The sequence below is a fragment of the Parus major genome, chromosome 8 (genome assembly GCF_001522545.3).
Source record: "Parus major isolate Abel chromosome 8, Parus_major1.1, whole genome shotgun sequence".
Classification (NCBI taxonomy): Eukaryota; Metazoa; Chordata; class Aves; order Passeriformes; family Paridae; genus Parus; species Parus major.
The window spans coordinates 25,576,720-25,592,554 of record NC_031777.1 but is presented as its reverse complement, the minus strand read 5'-3'; the positions used below and the strand labels follow the sequence as shown (position 1 = coordinate 25,592,554).

The 15,835-nt window shown below is 39.4% G+C and overlaps 1 protein-coding gene across 1 annotated transcript; it reads left to right on the top strand.

Annotated features, from left to right (window-relative positions):
- Positions 1-6: 6 nt before the first annotated feature.
- On the top strand, positions 7-15,835 carry ORC1 (origin recognition complex subunit 1). The gene is made up of 17 exons (XM_015636952.1): positions 7-35; positions 829-933; positions 1,313-1,440; positions 2,636-2,805; positions 2,979-3,360; positions 4,008-4,302; positions 5,669-5,773; positions 6,140-6,326; positions 6,913-7,019; positions 7,742-7,843; positions 8,357-8,528; positions 10,705-10,812; positions 11,555-11,704; positions 12,898-13,017; positions 14,487-14,653; positions 14,884-14,971; positions 15,469-15,835. The coding sequence occupies exons 2-17, from the start codon at positions 845-847 to the stop codon at positions 15,661-15,663; spliced, it is 2,565 nt and encodes an 854-aa protein (XP_015492438.1). The 5' UTR covers positions 7-35; positions 829-844; the 3' UTR covers positions 15,664-15,835.

Sequence of the window (15,835 nt, the reverse complement as noted above, 5' to 3'; positions counted from 1 at the left end):
ATCGCGGAGCCGGCGGGACGCGCTGAGGGGACACGGTGAGCTGCGGCCGTGGCGGGGCGCAGGGCTCCTGGTGCGGGGCACCGCGCATTGGGACCGGCTGCCCAGGGAGGCTGGGCACTCTCCCTCGCTGGAGACATCCCAGAACGCGATCCTGTGCAATGTCCTCTGGGACGACCCTGCTGGAGCGGGGAGGTGGGACCGGATAGACCGCTGTGGTCGGTTCCAGCCTCGCTCGCTCTGCGCGGGGATCGGGCCGGTGAGGGGGGTTGGTGTGAGGGTCTGAGGGGGGTTAGTGGCTCTGTGGTGCTGCCGAAACCCCTCGGTGTCCCTCAGCGTGTCCCGCCCGGCGCAGTGGCCCCTCAGCCGCCATGTGCCGGCTGGGCTGGGGCGGTGAACGGCACTGGGGGCTGTGTGTGGCTTTTTCCCGACTTTTCAGACGAAAACTCTTACTTTAAAAAAAAAAAAAAGGAATCAGAAACCAAAATGAAACAAAGTGTTGAGCGAAAGTGAAACGTCGCTGACGGTCTCCCCAGGTCGGGCTGCCGGCCCCGCCATGGCGCTGAGGGCCGCGGGGGAATGGGAAAGGAACTGAACAACGAGTCACTACTAAATATCTTCCTTTTTTGCCTCATCCCTTGGGGAGGGGTGTCTGTGGCTCTGGGGAAGATGGGCTTCTCTATGTCCGCCAACCACCGTTCTTCATCCACGCCGAAAGAATTGATAGCAGTTCTGTGTATCTTCCCATCTTCCTTTTGTTTTTTTCTTGTTTTATTTTTGTTTTGTTTTGTTTTAAATAATAATCAAAAAGTGTTTATTTATGTGTTTTAGCTTTTCCTTGGGAATCATGAACACCCGGCAGCAAAGCAAACTTACCTACTCCTGGTATGGAAAACCCTTGAGTATAGACAGAAAGCTGAGGACTTCCCAGTACAAGTAAATAACATTTATTTTTGCTTTGCTAAGGGAAATTCAATGTATGTTCCTTTACTTTTCTTACATCGTTTAGGTTAACATGGCAGTCATTGACAATATGAGTAAGGTTTTGAGCATTTGCTGTGACACTGTATGTATGTAACAAACGCATTGTCACCAAGCTCTTGAATTATAAACTGTGCAATGTATAAGCAACCAAATCTGTGAATAAGTTTTAACTAATTGAACTACACAAGAGAGCTTCTAATCAGGGATCTAAGTTGTAAACATTGCAAGAAGGGGCATAGCTAACTGTAAATTTGACAAGACATTGGGCTTAATGATATGTGAATTATGAAGAATATTAAATTCTCTTAATCTTGTGTCTGTCACTTTTTAGGGGGATCCTTATTACATCAGAAAGCAGCAAAACAAAAACCTGTATACAGCTTGGTGACTTTATTTTAGTAGAAGGGTTGAATGCAGATCAGCCTTATGTGGCACAGCTCATGGATTTATATGAAGATGGTAAGAGAACTAAGAACTTATATTCTGTGTGAGGAATCTTAAAATGTTTTAAAGTTACCTTTTTCATGGGGGGTGTAGTTAGCATTAATACTATGTCACTGGCCTAATTTATTAAGAAAATCAAGTTCTGGTAATCATTGCATCTGTATTCACATGCTCCCCCAAATATTTGGGACTGATGGCTAATTTCAGCTAAATTTGATAGATAGATGGAAATTTAAGTACACTGTAATTTTTGCAGTCTTTATGCAGTTGTCTAATTGAAAAGCAGTGGTCCTTGAGGAAGGCAGTGAGCTCATGCTTTATTTAGAGATTGGAGAATCCAAATGGAGCAAGAGCACTGCAGCCCTGAAATTTGCATCTTGTTAGACAAGATCAAGCAATTTAAGTATAATAATAAATAATATAATAAAGTAGTAGTCTGAATATATGGGACTTGTTACTTCTGTTCCTTGTAGAGCTACTTGTTTAATCAGAGGTAGATATGAAAAGATGAATCATGGGAGGTGGGTGATACAAAAATTGTCTGAGTCTGAATTGGGAACTACTCATTGGCTCTATCTGATTGCTTTGAACAGCTTTTGTTGTTTTTTGTGCTGTAATAATAATGCTTTGTGCGTTTTCTATTATCTTTACCTTTTTAAAACATAAATACATGTAATTCCATCTTACTTATTTACTAATGCACTTTTTTTGTAGCACAACTGGATATTCTTTTCATGCTGGAATGAAGCCCATGAAACTTCCCTTAAAAACAAGATGTTTCATCAGCAATATTCCCTGGTTTGTCAACCAAAAAATTGTTTCTGGCTTCTCAAAGTACATTGGCACAACAAATAGCATCCTGAAATTTCTCAGTTCTCTTTTTATGTCACTGCTTTTAGTTAGCAGGGTTTGAAGAGATCACATCTATGCAAATAAGGAACCTCTTTGTGACAGGGAACTGCTGGTCTGGAGCTGGTCTCCAGGTATTTTTGTGATTGAGACCGTGTGCAGATGTTACCTTAGCCCTTAAGATTCTCAACTCAGACATTTTCATTTAGCTTAGAAAATGGGACTTGCAGTCTCTTACCAGATGCTTTCTCACCTGTATCCTGGGAGGATTTCTACCCTTGCTGGCATTTCAGCCAAAATCTGGCACTGCTTGTGACACAATAAAATTCTGATGTTCCCTGACGTCCTCTCCTTGCCGCAGGTGCTCAGGACAAACGTGCGGTTGTGCAGTGGTTCTGTCGCTTGGAGGAGATACCTCAGAACAAACGGAAGCTGCTCAAAAGGGAGATTTCTGCCCAGGAGGTGTTTTACGATCAAGTTCTTGGCTATGATACTGATATAGCTGCAGAGACCATTATTAAAAGCACCATGGTATGTACTGCAATCTTTCTACACAGAGAGGGAAGAAAGAGCCCTGTAGTTTAAATTAATAACTAAGGGTTGCATGAGTTAGAATAATAAGATCTATGAATACAAAATAGCTAAACTCTAAATTAACAGTAAATGTTGGTGAATGTGTGTTTTGATATTTCCTGGTTTTGCAGGTATTACCACTACATCTGGGTGAGGAGCTGCCTATCATTACATTAAACAAGGAACAAACTTTCTATGTCAAACAGTCTTGGGATGGGAAGTCCTTTAAGATTTTGTCCCCAGACACATTCTCTAAGCTGAAAGAAGCTAACAAGCAAAGAGGTGTCATCACAAACTCTTCAAAAGCATTTATTCCTTCAGACGTCCTTACACCTTTGAAAAAAGAGACAAAGAATGTTGTTCAGAGTGCCACAAAACCAAAAAACATTGATATGGAAATGGAATCCAGACATTCTACTTCTAAGTCCTCCCTTGCTAAGGAGAGGCATTCTCAAAGGGTGGCTAATAATGACATCAAAACCCCAACAGCAAGGAAGAAGCTGGAGTTAAACAGTATGTATATGGCAATATTCTGTCCATTCAGTAGTTCTGTATATGTTTTGTGCTTCTCCCTTTTGGCTAAGTCTAACAATTGTAACATTTAACATCAATATTTTTAGCTACTTTGTTCAGACTTTGGGATCAGCCCAAGCTTTGTAGGCACATCACTTGTTTGTCTTGTCTGTTGTTTCAAGCACTCCACTGCTTATATCCAACTGCTGCTGTCAATGCTTTATTTGTATCTGATTAATCTAAATGAAAGTGCTTGTTGACTGAAATGCTGCCAATCAGCCTCACTTGACCTCAGAATGTCCCACTTTCTTTAATCTTCTGACTGATTGTGCACTAAAATGTTTACATTGAGCTGGTTGAATGAGCACATTTGATCCTGTGTAACATGCAGTATTTTCAACATGGAACCTGAACTGAAGTTGTAAGTGATGGAGGTGGGTTAGAGAACGGAAAAATCTGTTTGTTTTCCTTCTGTACAGTAATTTTTTAGAGGAAGTGACTTCTAGTGATCCAGTTCCTGGAGTGATATGTCCATCTCCTTTCATTTAAACAGCAGGCACTGAGCCAGCTGTACCATGTCTTCTGAAAATTAACCAAATCAGCCATATTGAAGCCTGACAAAAGTTCATTTTGCTTTTAATTTCTAGGTCCCACAAGATCCAAAGGCAGGCTGCTGGGATGTGAAGTTTTGGGTCTTTTGGATGATGACTGTGATGCCATAGCACCATTAGAAACATCAGCCACTAAAAGAAAAGTGAAATTCACAAGTGGAATTTTAGGCTCACCACCAAAGATCCCCTGCAGCAATAAGTCCAAGTCAGCATCTGAGACTGCAGGGGAGTGTCAGAGGTTCAGTGACACGTTACGATTGTCCCCCTACACTAAGGTCAAAGATTTCAGTGAGAAAGACAAGAATCTTCATGAGAAAGATGACATTCTATCGTAAGTGACAGCATTTTTGTCATTATTTTTGTATGGGATTTCTATTTGTGTGAAGCTCTCTTAAAACACTTTTATGAAAGATGTCTGGAGAGGAAAGTAGGTGAAGTCTGCATGTGCCATGTTGAGAACAAGGAAAGAAGGAGGAGGGCCTCAGCAGTGACAAGTGAACTGTGATGAAGCGTTAGAAAATGTTACTTGGAGGTGAATGAATGATCAGGGAGATCCAAAGAGGGCTTGACTTTTCAGATGGAAAAGCTGTTCATTGCTCCAAGAACAGAGAGATGTTGGAAATGGGAATGGTCAGATGATAGGAAAGGAAACTGAAGCCATGTTGATCTTGTTGTTGTGATGATTGTACCCATCAACATGGATGAAAATCTGTTTTCCTGCACTAAAGACTCAGATGTGCCTGACTTGTGACAAGTGTTGAGGGATGCTGGACTGTAGAAAGAAGTTTGATTTGCCTCAGGAGAGTCTTCATGAGAATTGTATGTATACTTCCATGCTAATTTTTCTATAGGAAAGAAATTAAAGCCCAAGAAAGCACAACTATTCAAGTATATCTTCACACAGACTTTAGAAACAGCAAAAAATGGGGGAGGAGATGAATGGAACAGGCTTTCTTCTGCAAAATGTTGCAAGAAGCCAGAAACCAGTCCTTTTCCTCCTTTACAAGAGTAAAGATGCAGATGCAACAATGGAATTTCCACCTTTATTTTGTCACTAATTTATATATAGCATGAAAATGTTTACCTTTCATTGATAAGTTAGTGACATTTCAGTCGTATTTATAGATCAAAGAAACTTCTAAGAACTGTCAACAAATAATAAAAGCATCTGTAATTCATCTCATTTTTTACTTTGAACCAGTAGGAAAGTTGTGTAGTAGCAGTAAAATGTTTCAGTAGCAGGGATGAAGAATCACCTAGGAAGACAACCAAGGAATATTAAAATACAAAGAGAAAAATACATTCCAAAGGGCAAATCAGAGCGATGCCCAAAGGAAATAATTTTTTCTTACCTTTCTCTAAAGAAAAAAAAATGGGCAAAAAAACCCACATCTAAATAAAATAAAATCATAGCTGTTCTGAGCTCCTGTCCCTTCAGTTTGGCAGTGCAAAATACAGCAAATACTTTCTTTTTACTAAGGTGTATTGAAGACACAGTGTAAAAACAGGGAAATTGTGCTGCCAGCATCCAAGCCATAGCCAGTCTGTAAATAACAAATAAGAATTCATGCTGGATGGACAACTGTTGTGTTACCACTGTAACAATTGAGGCTGAAGTTTGAAAGGCCTTCTCTGTGTCTTTACAAGTGTGATGCAAAGAGAGGAAATACAACCAGCTTTCTGTTCTTTCTTTCCAGTTTAGCTGGAGATCAGAAACCGAGCAGCCAGAGCCCTGTGCTGACCCCTCGTTCTCGCAGAACATGTGTACAGAAAACCAGTGCTCTCATTGCAGAGCAGATCAGGTAAACCTGTCAGCCATGATCTCCTGTTCAGAGTGCTGCTGATAGCTTGAAGCCTTGAGAGCTTGTGAGGTTTAATACTGAAATTCAAATGGTTCTAGAAGCACAGCTGAATTGCAACTTGAGTAAAATCTGGTTTATGTTCAAAAACAGAAAGCTGACCCGTGGTGTTCTTTAGAAAACTTGATTTCCTTTAAACCAGTCTTTTAAAAAGCCATGGAAAATAAGCATCTGAATCTGAAGTGCAAAATGTTTTGGCTTGATAATTACAAGGACCACAGAAAAAGCTGAAAGTGTACAAATGTTGCTCTGTGATGTGTAGACTTGTATGTATTTTTTTAAAGCTTAAATAATTTCTGTTTCTTACAGTATATTGGACCAGGAAGATTTTCTGTCTGGCTCTGACAGTTCCTATTCTGCAAGCAGTGAAGAAGAGGAGGATGATGATTTGCCCTGTACACCAGAAAAGAAAACTAAATCCAGCAGAATATTCAGCACCCCAAAATCTTCAAGGAAGTCAACAGTTCACACTCCTGCAAAGACACCAAAGAAAACTGTAAGGCTGCACATAAAAGAGCTAATTTTTATTATTTCTGAGCCAGTTATTTGAATGCTTGATGCCTGTGTACCAAAGTAAAGTATCTGAACCCCTTAGCTTTTAATCAAGCATTATCTGGATTAATTTAATCTTTGATATGAGTAGGTTATGCAAATGTATAAACAAATAATAATAAATATAAACAAATATAATAAAATGTATAAACAAATGTATAAATTTGTGTCTTGGGAATATTGTGACGATCAGAAAGCTGTGGCTTAAATGGGGAAAATACTGGCTTGGATGCTGTTTCTTAAGAGCCAGATCATTCTGTTAGGCAGCACTTCAGAACAGGACTAACAGCTCAAAAATTCTTCAGACAGTTAAAAGGTGTAATTGTCATCACCCTCTTTCTAGCTTCTTTTTTCTCTTAGGAAGAAAACACCATAAGGCCTATTTGGGAATTCCCTGTGTAAATTCTGGTTCTCAGTTCATCTTGTACTCTGGCATAAGTAATGTTTGGGAAACTCATATCAATGATTTGTTCCTAACAGAAAGTGCTGTTTGTAGAAAATCTGCTTGAGGTTGTAATTTCTCTTTGCAGCCTTCACAAGGAACACCCAGAACACCCCGGAATGCAACTCCAGAAATTCCCAGGCGCATCCAGGCAGCCCAGGAACCAGCCAGTGTACTGGAAGAAGCCAGATTAAGGTAACCTGTGCTCAGGAAAATCATCTTTGTTTTGCATCAGGTGTGAATATCAGTAGGCTGTGCTGACATAGGGAATGTCATCTTTACCATTTAGAATAAAATAGATAAAAATACATTGTGTTGTGATCCAAAAAAAGTATTTAATAATTTACAATACAGTACCAGATTTGCAAATAATGGTAGTATTTACAATACTACTTCAGCAATTTCAAATTATTTTAACCAGTGCATGCTAAGTTCTTCAGAATTAGGTATCTTTATTCTGTGCAACATTAGAAACATAAAGATCCTCTCTGATTAGTTTTAGACTGTAGAAGAACAGTATTTGTCTCTTCTTGGTGTGTGAAAAAGCTTTATAGGTATCACTGTAGATCTTCACAGTGGAAAAAAAAAAGGCATTTGGGACTGACTATCTTTTAAACAGGGTTTTAGTTCTGTTTCCTATAAGCAGTTTCTCCTGTTTTATCCTGCCTCTGCACTGACTTACAAATAGTTTGTGAATTAAAACAGAGATCTTTATTGCTGCATAAATTTAGAGCACATAGAGACTAGGCTATTTCTTTTGGGATATTTGACATTAATGCTCAGACTTAAAAGTATGTACGAGAGATTTGGAAAACTCCATAGGGGAGGAAGGTGAGCATTTGCCTGTTTGTTTGCATCAGTTCTTCAGAGAGAACGACAATTTTAATTTTCTTTTTCTTTTCTTTTTTAATTCAAAGGCTGCATGTTTCTGCTGTCCCAGAATCTCTGCCTTGTCGTGAGGAAGAATTCCAGGATATCTATAACTTTGTGGAAAGCAAACTTATTGATGGTACAGGAGGGTGAGTTTGGCAAGACTGTGACCAAGATCACATTTCCTTACGGCGCAACAGATGATATATTTTTACTTCATATTTATACTTTTTACTTATTACTTATATTTAAAAAGTTATCATCATTTAAAGTTCCTCATTCAATTTTTCTGGTATTTTTCTTCCTTGAGTGGTGGTCTGTGTAGAAATATGGGAAATATGTAGAAACATGTAGGCTTCTTTATTCTACAGATTCAAATTAAAGACCAAATTTTAACTGGTCAGTTTTAGAAGTCTGGAAAACTATTATTTATTTTTTTTTAAGAGGTAAATTACATTTATAAAATGTTTTAGGTTGTTAATTGTTTCAGTAATAATAAAAATCCTCCAAGGTGTTATGTGTCCCTGGTTGCAAATAAAATAAGATGTAGGGAGTTGTCAGAGGAGTATTTAAGACTGTGTCAGAGGTCAGGAATTCCAGCTCATTAATCCCAAGAGTCACCATTTTGCTCAGGCAGCTGAAGAGGTGCTCTCCTTTTGTAGGTGCATGTACATTTCTGGAGTGCCTGGAACAGGTAAAACTGCAACTGTTCATGAAGTAATTCGGTGTCTTCAGCAAGCTGCAGAAAATGATGAACTGCCACCATTCCAGTTTGTGGAGATCAATGGCATGAAGCTGACAGACCCTCACCAAGCTTATGTGCAGATATTAGAGGTAAGTAAAGTGTTTTCAGTGGCTCCTGGGTTTGAAAGAAGAGATCTTACACTTTACCATCAGATCCTTGATATCTTACAGTGTTCAAGGCACTTATCAGTACTTCCCAGTCCCTCTAAGAGACTGTGCTTTTATCTTTGAGCAGGATAGAAAATAATTAACTTAAGGCCTTAGCCAACTTCTTGGAACTGTTTTGCTTTCTGCTGCATAAGGGTAGTGACTGAGAAATAGCCTGGTTTATTGCATCTACACATCTAAAACAAATCTAAACGAGCTTTTTATATTTTCCTATGGTGTAACTTTTTCTGCACATCTGCTTAAACAACTGCTAAGGTGACAATTATGGAAGTCAGTGTATCAGTACAATAATTACTGAGGGGGTCTTAATGGTTAATTGATCAGTCATAATAGTAATTCAGCTAAAGAGGGGCCATCTCTGTCAACAAAAGTGTATTTCTGATATCCATGACAAACCAGTCTGCAGTACCCATCTGGGACTACTGACTGTGCTTGTGTTGTATGGGTGGGAATTAATCTTCTGAGGGCTGGATTAAGATCACCCAGTAGGCATTAGACAGTAACTGCTCAAAAGCTTTCTCAGTTTGGGCTAACTTTAAACCAGTGACCTGGAAATTAAATGGTTTCCTGAAGCATCTGTTCCATTTTCATATAAACTTCTGCTCCATTTATCATCTTTCTGAGCAGGGAGTGGCATACATTAGTGTTCTAATGTCCCTAGCCTCATAGTTGGGAGTTAAATTTGCATATTTGCATCCTTTCCTCAAACCAGTTTAGACAATGTCTTGCTGAGGGATTTGCTGAGGCCAGGCCACTGTGTTTCTTTAGCATAGCGAGAGGCTTCCTAACAATTACCCTATTTCATGGTACTGTGAATGTATTTTAACATCCTTTGTTCCTATCCCATTCAGCATAAAATCTAAAAATGAATAAAGAATAGGCCTTTGGAAGTACAATCTGTTGCCCCTCATTGGTTGTGAACTCAAAGGTAGCCCAAGTGAAATATCCTTTAGGGGAGCACAAAGTCACATGAACCACGTACTTCTCCAATTCCTTCTGCCTCAGCTACTGTCAAAGAACCCTAACTAAGAGCTAGGCTGCTGCTGCTCTCCTGATTGCTGCAGGTTGAAATCCAGTTTGCTGATGTTTCTTTGCATGACTGAAGCAAATTCTGGAGCTTCCCTTCTGCAATTACATCACTGCTGTAGCAAAGTTTAGAGATGAAACAGGGACTGGAAGCTTAAGACAGATGAAAGAGATGAGGTTAAATACCTGTGTTCCACCACAGCAACTGAACTCTGGTATATTGGATACTCAGCTCCAGAGCTGTAGAATCGGAGTTCTTTGGGATTCAGCTCCTTTCTGTGACTGCTTTGGATTGTCCTGACTGAATTGGAAACATGAAACAAGTAGAGAATATACATTAATCTTGTGCTTTGGCTTGTTTAGTGATTGTCAAATCTTAGGTTTATAAGAAATTTTAGAAAAGAAATACAGTTTTGAAATGCAGTCTCCATTTGGCTTTATTGCTGGACTTTGCACTATGATGAACAATTGATTCAGCATCTGCAGTGTAATTTTGAAATGTCATGCTTTGATTTCTGGATATCTTTGGACTTGCAAGGGAAGAGGTAATGTACAGTCAGCTTATCTGTTCTGCCACATAGTTGCAAAAGGTATTGGAGGTATTTTTTTAGCTCACAGTTGAATAAATTTAATTATAAATCATGCTGATGATTCATTAGAATTTCAATAGCAGTCCAAGATTACTCAAGTCAGCCTATTGTTGTCAGTTGACTTAGGTTTTCAGTAGGTGTGTGCATTCAGAGATACCCTAGAGATATGCTGGGTTTAGAGCCCTCTAGACTGGGTGGGTTCAGGATTTCTTAATGATTCTAAGACAGATTGCAGAGAATTCTGTGGATCTCTCTTTTTAGCTATGCATTGTTTTGTTTCTCTTCTCCTTTATGGGCAGTTCTTTGTAGACCAAGAGTGTCCTATGAGCTACTTTCTCTTTTTTTTTACTCCCATATGGAAAAAAATAATCCAGGTGCTTGGTGTAGATTGTTAAGGAAAGGCAAAATTGAAAGGAGTCAAACCTTGTATTGCCAGGAGTTTGGTGTGATTAACCTGCAATATTTGTTCAATCCTTGTGCAGTTCTTGACAGGTCAGAAGGTGACAGCAGCCCATGCTGCAGTACTGTTGGCAAAGATGTTCAGTACACCTGGGCCAAAGAGGAACACCACAGTGCTGATAGTGGATGAGGTGAGACAAAGAATCCTTTGTTTTCTTTCCTCCAAGATTGTAAGAAGTTTTTGGTGGATGGAAAATTATGCATGCTTTGAGTGTATCACATGTGATATAGCAGGAATAGACTTAGGAGAAAGGAGATGCAAATAGTTCCTCTTACCTATTTAAATTCAGTTTCCTAAAAAGGCTGAATATCCTCTTGCCATGTTGTTCTCTGCCTTGGATTTCATATTGGTTTTATGTTTTGTTATTCCAAGACATGGAATAAGATGTTTGTCAATTATAAATACCAGAGGATTCAACTGAATTTTGTCTGGAAGCTGCTGTTTTTCCAGTGGGAAAACTCACAGAGAAATAAGACACACCCAATTTTGAAAAGCCTTGAATGTGCTATGTTCAGTAATAATCATATGCACTCTTATTTTTGCTGTAAGCTAATTCAGGTTCTCACTTGGATGGTCTTTGAATCTTGTTAGATGTAGTATTAGTATCACAGTAGTGTTTTAAAAATGCAGCTATTTCACATTTACTGCTCAATCATCCAGTGGGACTGTGCTTTTCCAGAAGAGATTAGAGCCCTAATTCAGCAAATGCAGTCCTATTAGTAGATGGATAAAGGAAAGGCAACATAGCCAGCTTGTTCAGAATCATGTGAGAAATCTTCTGTGGCAGAGCTGGTTCTCAAACCCCCATCAGGTATTGTAAACAAGAGGCCATTCCTTTTTCCAGTCTGATTCTTCTCTTTTTATCTCTGCAGCTTGATCTGCTGTGGACCCGGAAGCAGAATGTGATGTACAACTTATTTGACTGGCCAACCCAAAAGCACTCCAAGCTAATCATCCTGGCCATTGCCAACACCATGGACCTGCCAGAGAGAATCATGATGAACAGAGTAGCAAGCAGGCTGGTATGTCCTAGCAATTCTGTTGCTATGCCATAAAAAGAGAAAAGATTAAATACTGGATGCAATCAAAAGTAATCCAGGAGAAAAGCAGGATTGGTTATATCAGAAGCTGAACAATGTTCTTTATAATTCCCTCTCCAGAGGACTGATAATGAACATATAAATCTTAGCAAAGTAAGTTCAGGAGCCTGTTTGCTAATCAGGTATTATGCTGTGTACATACACTATGTTCTTGTAAGAATGAAATAAGAATATGGATGCCTTATTTAAATATATTAAGATTTGGATAATCAAGTGCTGTGCTTCATGGTTAAGCTGCTTACTCTAGAGTTCAGAAGAATTCTCTTCTGGTTTCCCTTCCTCTTTTCCCTTTCATTCCAGGCACCTATTTACTTCTCTGTTTGCCATCATCAGTTGGTAGATTATATAAAGGTATCCAGCAAAGAAAACTGGATGCTCTCTCCACTTGTTTTGAATACATTTTCCTAGGTCATCTCACCACAGCTCTGAAAAGTTATTTGCAAAAACAGTGCTCTGTGCCTCTATCCTTCCATGACTCAAAAACAGCTCCACAGGGTGTGAATTGCTTTCCCCCACCCACTAAGCCCACTGCAGATCAGCTGAGTCCACATAGTCACAAGAGAAGAGTTTTGCATAAGAAATTAAAAACTCAGGTCTCCTGTGGGATGAAAGGCAGTGCACCATCTGCACCATAGATTGTCCTCATCTGAGGGCAGTTCTTATTTTCTTGAGCCAGAAGAGTTTTAATTCTTGGCTGATGGCTAACTTGAAGTCAACAAACACACAGATTTGCTAAAGGAGGTATTTTTCCACAGTTGCTGCTGTTATTATATTCAAAAATAATGTGTAGACAGATGTAATCAAAATATTTTTGTATTGGGGATCTCTGATTTGTTTAAAACTTTTTTATAAGATAAATCTGAATTCTGGTAGCAGCTTCACTTGCTCCTCGGGCCTTTCAGTGGGGAGATTCAGCCAGTGGTCCTCATTGAGTCACAGTTTTGTGGATTTGTACATTTTTTTCACAAATGTGATTGATTAAAGCATGTTACTAGGAGGGAAAGGATGTGAAAGACTGATTGGTCCTACCAGAAAAAGTAAAAGTAAACACACAGGTCATGCTTGAGCAGTGGAGAGTTCAAACCCTTCTCACTTTGTTGTGTCATTTGTTGTAGGGCCTCACCAGAATGTCCTTTCAGCCCTACAACTACAAACAGTTACAGCAAATCATTTCATCCAGACTGAAGGGTGTGAAGGCATTTGAAGAGGATGCAGTTCAGCTGGTTTCCAGAAAGGTGAGCAGAGCAGATAAATGTCCTTCATGTTGCACCTGGTGAAAAGTGTGGGGACAGCAGGGAGAGTTCTGTAATAGCTGTTAGACCTGATTCTGTGGTTGGGTTCTGTATTGGAGGCAAGTGGGGCACAATTAGATCATATATTATTCAGGGTATTTTCTCAAAAGACATTGCTAGAGCGGTGTCCTTGCTTTTTCCACCTACTCTGAGAAGGCAGCAGCATATTCCAAGAGCTGAAGGCATGACAAGAGTCGTGATGATAAGATGTCAACTGTCTCCACTGTTTAGCATAATGTGAGTCATTGAAGAATCCTGAAAAAGATAGCATGCCAGTGGCAGTGGAAATAGCCTTATTAATTTTATTTCTCAAGATGTTTAGTGCCCTGTCATAATAGATAATACCTGTTCTGTTTGCAAGTCTTAATACTCAATTGTAGAAAAGGTAAGTAATGCATTGGGGATCAGTAGCTTCTCAGATTGAGATATGTGCACTGCTAATGTGTTATATTAGCAGCTCCACATTGAAGTAATGTATTAAAATTATGTCAAAACATCCTACATCATTGTAGGATTTAAAAAGAGTGCTCATGAATATGTCAGAAGTAAATACAATCATGTGTTTTGTTGTGAAGGAACCACCTCTCTGTAATAATAATAGTTTTTTGGTTGCAGAGGGATGGTTTTGCAGGGGCAATAATTGCAGTGTTTTTCTAGTATGAGTTCTCTTCTGAAAATACAGAAATATACCTTGCAATTAGATTTACTACAGGGTTTCTCATTCTTGGCCCCACCTGGGTTCTGGGGTTTTTGTATATTATCAGCATCTACTGGGAAAACTAGGCCAGTACTATATGTGGTGAAGTTCATAGCTTTATTAAAACTGTAAAGCACAATTGGGGTTTTAACAAGTATTTAGTTTCAGAAATTTTAGACACCTAAAAATTTCCAGGCTCTTGTAAATGTAAACTATCTTGGACATTTCTTTGAGACCTTCTGAAATTATTAGTGTACTCTTAAAATCAGTATTTTAATGAGTATAGAAAAACTGAGTTTTTTGGTGTCATAGCCACCACCTCTTTTTTTTTTTTGTTTTTTGCATGAATGTGGATTATGGTAAAGTGATAATTAAACTGATACTTCTGAAAACTTTTGATGTTGAAATGAACTGCTCACCTTTAATCTTTTTTTTTTTTAACCTCTAACTTGTGTTACAGAAAAAAGTTCAGCCTTGAATTTAAGATGACCAGGTCAGGGTTGGGGTGTGGGAGATGTGGAGAGTCGCTTCTGTTGGTTTTGGTCAGTAAGCTTTGTTGTTCAGGATCTGGGATTGTAGTAAGATAGTTCAGAGATGTGTTGCTCTCCCACGAGATGCTCAGAGTGTTTGGGGTTTGTCTGTCTGTTGATTCTTGCTCAACTCTTTCCCCAGCTGTTGGGAAATGTTGTCACAAATCTGTCATGTGCACTTGCAGGTGGCAGCGCTGTCTGGGGATGCCCGGCGGTGCCTGGATATCTGCAGAAGGGCCACAGAGATCTGCGAGTTCGCTGCGCAGAAGAAAACCCCAGAGACTGTCAGGATGGTGCACGTGACTGAAGCCATAGATGAAATGTTCTCATCACCATATGTCAATGCAATCAGGTAAAAATATTTCCTTTGCTTTTGCATCTCTTTCACAGCACTAGTTTTTCAAAAACAAAAATTGTGATGGCAGAGTTGCAGGCTGTGATGCAATGGCCACTTGTGACTGCCCACCTTGTGTTTAAATATGTAGCTCCCAAGCAATTTCCCTTCCATCAGACTTCCTCCTGATGTTTCATAGGTTCTGAACTTCACAAATGGATTTTTGTCTGTTTTGGTTTTTGACTCAGGAATGCTTCGTTGCATGAACAACTCTTCTTGAAAGCAGTTTTGGCAGAGTTTCGCAGGGCAGGAGTTGAGGAGGCGACAGTTCAACAGGTATGGGGCTTTTTTGTTACTGACACCAGTGATCTGGATCACAAGGTGGTTTTATTATTTATAGCCTGCATGTTAAGACATGCAATCTCATGCTTTATAACAGTAAGCATCAAAGAGAAGCTGAAATTATCAGGCAGCAGTCCAAGGAGGAGACTGAAAGTTGATTCCTACTTGTGCATCACTGTTTTTCTTCATAGAGGCAGATTTGTCACTGGTGGCTTTGTTTTTTTTTAGTAGACCCATAAAATACTGGGTGCCAGCAGAGTTGTGAAGACTGGAGTAGTCATGAGTAGTGTGGAAGCTAAATGTTAATACTTAGAGAAAGATACAGTTCTAAACAGTTTTGTGTAAAATTACAGCATCTCAACAGGCTGGAGCTATTTTATCTCCTGTCCCATGGGTGTGGGGGGAAGGCAGCTTCTCTCTGTGTCACCTTGGCACACTCAGTTGCAGCAGGCAGTAAACATAACCTGTGTCCTTTTTCTCTTTTTCAACAGATCTACCACCACCACGTGGCCTTGAGCAGGATGGAAGGCCTGCAGAGCCCTACGGTGTCAGAAATCATGGCAATTTGTTCAAGACTTGGTGCCTGCAGGCTCTTGCTGTTGGAAGCCAGCAATAAATACCTGCACATGCGGGTGCGACTGAACCTCAGCCAGGACGATGTCATGTATGCACTCAAGGAGGAATAAAGCAAAAGAGATTTTATTGCTTTTAGTATGTATAAATATTTTAAATACAGTCTATTTTTATTATGTTTTTTAATTATTGCTAAAATGGAAATTGTGAAATGTATTTTTTTAAAATGCTTTGCTTATTTGTTTGATGTCTCTTTTTTAATAATAAAGAATGAATTTCAAAGCA